The sequence below is a fragment of the Trachymyrmex septentrionalis genome, unplaced genomic scaffold, assembly GCF_001594115.1.
Source record: "Trachymyrmex septentrionalis isolate Tsep2-gDNA-1 unplaced genomic scaffold, Tsep1.0 scaffold62, whole genome shotgun sequence".
Taxonomy (NCBI): domain Eukaryota; kingdom Metazoa; phylum Arthropoda; class Insecta; order Hymenoptera; family Formicidae; genus Trachymyrmex; species Trachymyrmex septentrionalis.
In genome coordinates this window covers 990,094-992,398 of record NW_017305800.1, presented here as the reverse complement: position 1 = coordinate 992,398, position 2,305 = coordinate 990,094, and the positions used below count along the sequence as shown (strand labels likewise).

Below are 2,305 nucleotides of genomic sequence, written 5' to 3'. Positions count from 1 at the left end.
CATAGGCAGTGCCCTTTGCCTTAGAGAAAGGGCTCGATGCGATGTGCCGTGATAGGGACATGAACCCAGAACTACTAGTCGAGTCGCACGATCTCCGCTCAACGGCGCCGTCGCCGTCGCCGTCGTCGTAAGAAAAACGAAAAAATATACATACGGTCGTTCAAAATTTTCTCACGCAAGAAGGACTTTTCTTCTTCGACGGACCCTCTCTCTCTCTCTCTCTCTCTCTCTCTCTCTCTCTCTCTCTCTCTCTGCGAGAGTTTCGCATATATACATATACACTACACTCATCCCCACGAGTCGTTCCTTGCTCTTCCAACCACACGAAAACGAACAAGAACGACTCCTCTTTTCTCCTTATTTCGAGATAAATTACAAATTTCGGGATAAAAAAAATCCCGACGTAACGGGCCATTTTTAAGCGAGGAAGTGTTTACACGGTCTCGCGTTCGGTATTCGGTGCTCGCGGTATTCGACATAAATCCGTGATCCCAGTCGCCGGAACTGGCCGGATCGAAGGAGCACGATTATAACCCGGAAGAGACGTTGTCAGTACATACTCACGGCGAACCCAGACGAAGGGAAGAAAGGAGGGAGGAGCAGGACGAGACAGCTGTCACGCTGAGCTCAGTGTACTTCAACCTGTGGAGGATCGCGAAAGAGTGCATTGTAAGTGTTTCTCTTTAACTTAACTTAGTTTATATGTTTGATAAAAGCAATATGAATAATGGAATATATATTGTATTATTATCTATAGTTAATTAATTCTTTTAATTAGTCGATTATTAACCAGTGTTCAAATCAATGAAGCAAATGTGATTTTAATCGAATTAAATGTACAAAACTCCTAATCTTATTTTTTATTGATTTTATTACTAATTTATTTAATCTATTGAGACGTTAAAAAATTTGATATTTATTTTAAATGTGACATAAAATATGAAGTATTAAGTATTAGAGTTTGTTTTTTTTTTTTTTTCAAACTCGTGAAAGATGTTTAATGATATATTTAAAATGATTAAGGTACGATAGCTCAGTTTTATGGAACTGTTTTACAAGAATATCTTTTTTTTTTTATTAATTAGTAGTTTTTATAATGTGTGTACAGAAATAATAAAGTATGATGTTTCGTGTCTTTATCAAAGAACTCTATATAGATGCGTCTGTTTTCTGGTGGCAAGCATTCAAAATGTGTGGCGCGGTTAAAAACCGACACTACAATAATTTTCCATTTTGCGTCACAAATTCGGTATGTAGGTGATTAATGGATTAAAAGCCGCACATTTATGTCGCGCACACGCAAGAGCCTCTATGCGTCTGCCTCTTCGGTTACGTAATCATGAAATTTTGGCACAATTTTGGTACATGAGTAATCCGTTTCACGTGAAATTTCCTCGTCTCAGTCGCGCGCGAGCATCATCAGCGATCATTAACCGTTTCGTAATCGCCCTTCGAAACTGCGCATCTTTCTCTCACGCAAAAATGGATGACAAGGTAAATTGATCGATCGCGGTTATCGGTTATCGGTGCAACGGTCAGCGGGTTATTTTTGATAACATACTTTGTATCGCTGGAAATTTACGTCGCAGAAAAATTTATCTATTTAAGATTGTCAAGGACTTTCGATGAATAATTTCTTTATACTTTGCAAAACTGAAATATAATACGCCCCGAAATATAAGGAATCGTGTTATAAATACAACACTTCGCAATAATAATTAAAGTAAAGTAGAACATTCTAATTAAAGGAAGAGAATTATCAATTAAAGAAGGAGAATAATCAATTCTCTTTGATATAAGTATTATAAAGATATTATCTAAAAAAAGAAGACTAAGAATAATTAATAGATATGTATTTATTACGGAAATATTCATTACGATGTAATAGTTAATCACTTATTTTTTATGATAGTTATTGATATGATAGTTATTGGAATAAAGACGATAACATTTACGATTCATCGATCTATTTAAGTGGAGCTTTTCCTGTGTTATGAAATGCGCATTTCTCGTCATGCGCTTATCGATCGCGCGCTTGCGAAAATATTGAAATTACCCCCACGATTGTTCCGTCAATGTCGATGTACTAACGTTCTGTGTTTCTTCAGTACGATCGTGTACGGCAGTTATCACGCGTTAGATCGATATAAAGCATACTAATCTAAAAAAGGATCAGTAATTTTTTTTCGTCATTTTTACAATCCGCTTTTACTTCTGAAAAAGATTTATATTTATTTTAATTTATATCCTTTATCCTTCGATATGTAAATAATTGGTACTGAATGTTTCGACATTATATCATTCG

At 35.9% G+C, this 2,305-nt stretch overlaps 1 protein-coding gene across 2 annotated transcripts in view; it reads left to right on the top strand.

Moving 5' to 3' along the window:
• The first annotated feature begins 494 nt into the window (after positions 1-494).
• Positions 495-2,305, top strand: part of LOC108752875 (protein FAM13A) — a 40,538-nt gene continuing 38,727 nt past the window's right edge. The window contains exon 1 of one of the 2 annotated variants that reach the window (XM_018494046.1): positions 495-669. Coding sequence is in view for 1 of the 2 variants with exons in the window: in XM_018494045.1 (XP_018349547.1) it covers positions 1,312-1,494 (183 nt within the window). In the remaining variant the exon portion in view is untranslated. Of the gene's footprint in view, positions 670-1,164; positions 1,495-2,305 lie in introns of those variants that run through there. The other variant, XM_018494045.1, reaches the window with a different exon arrangement.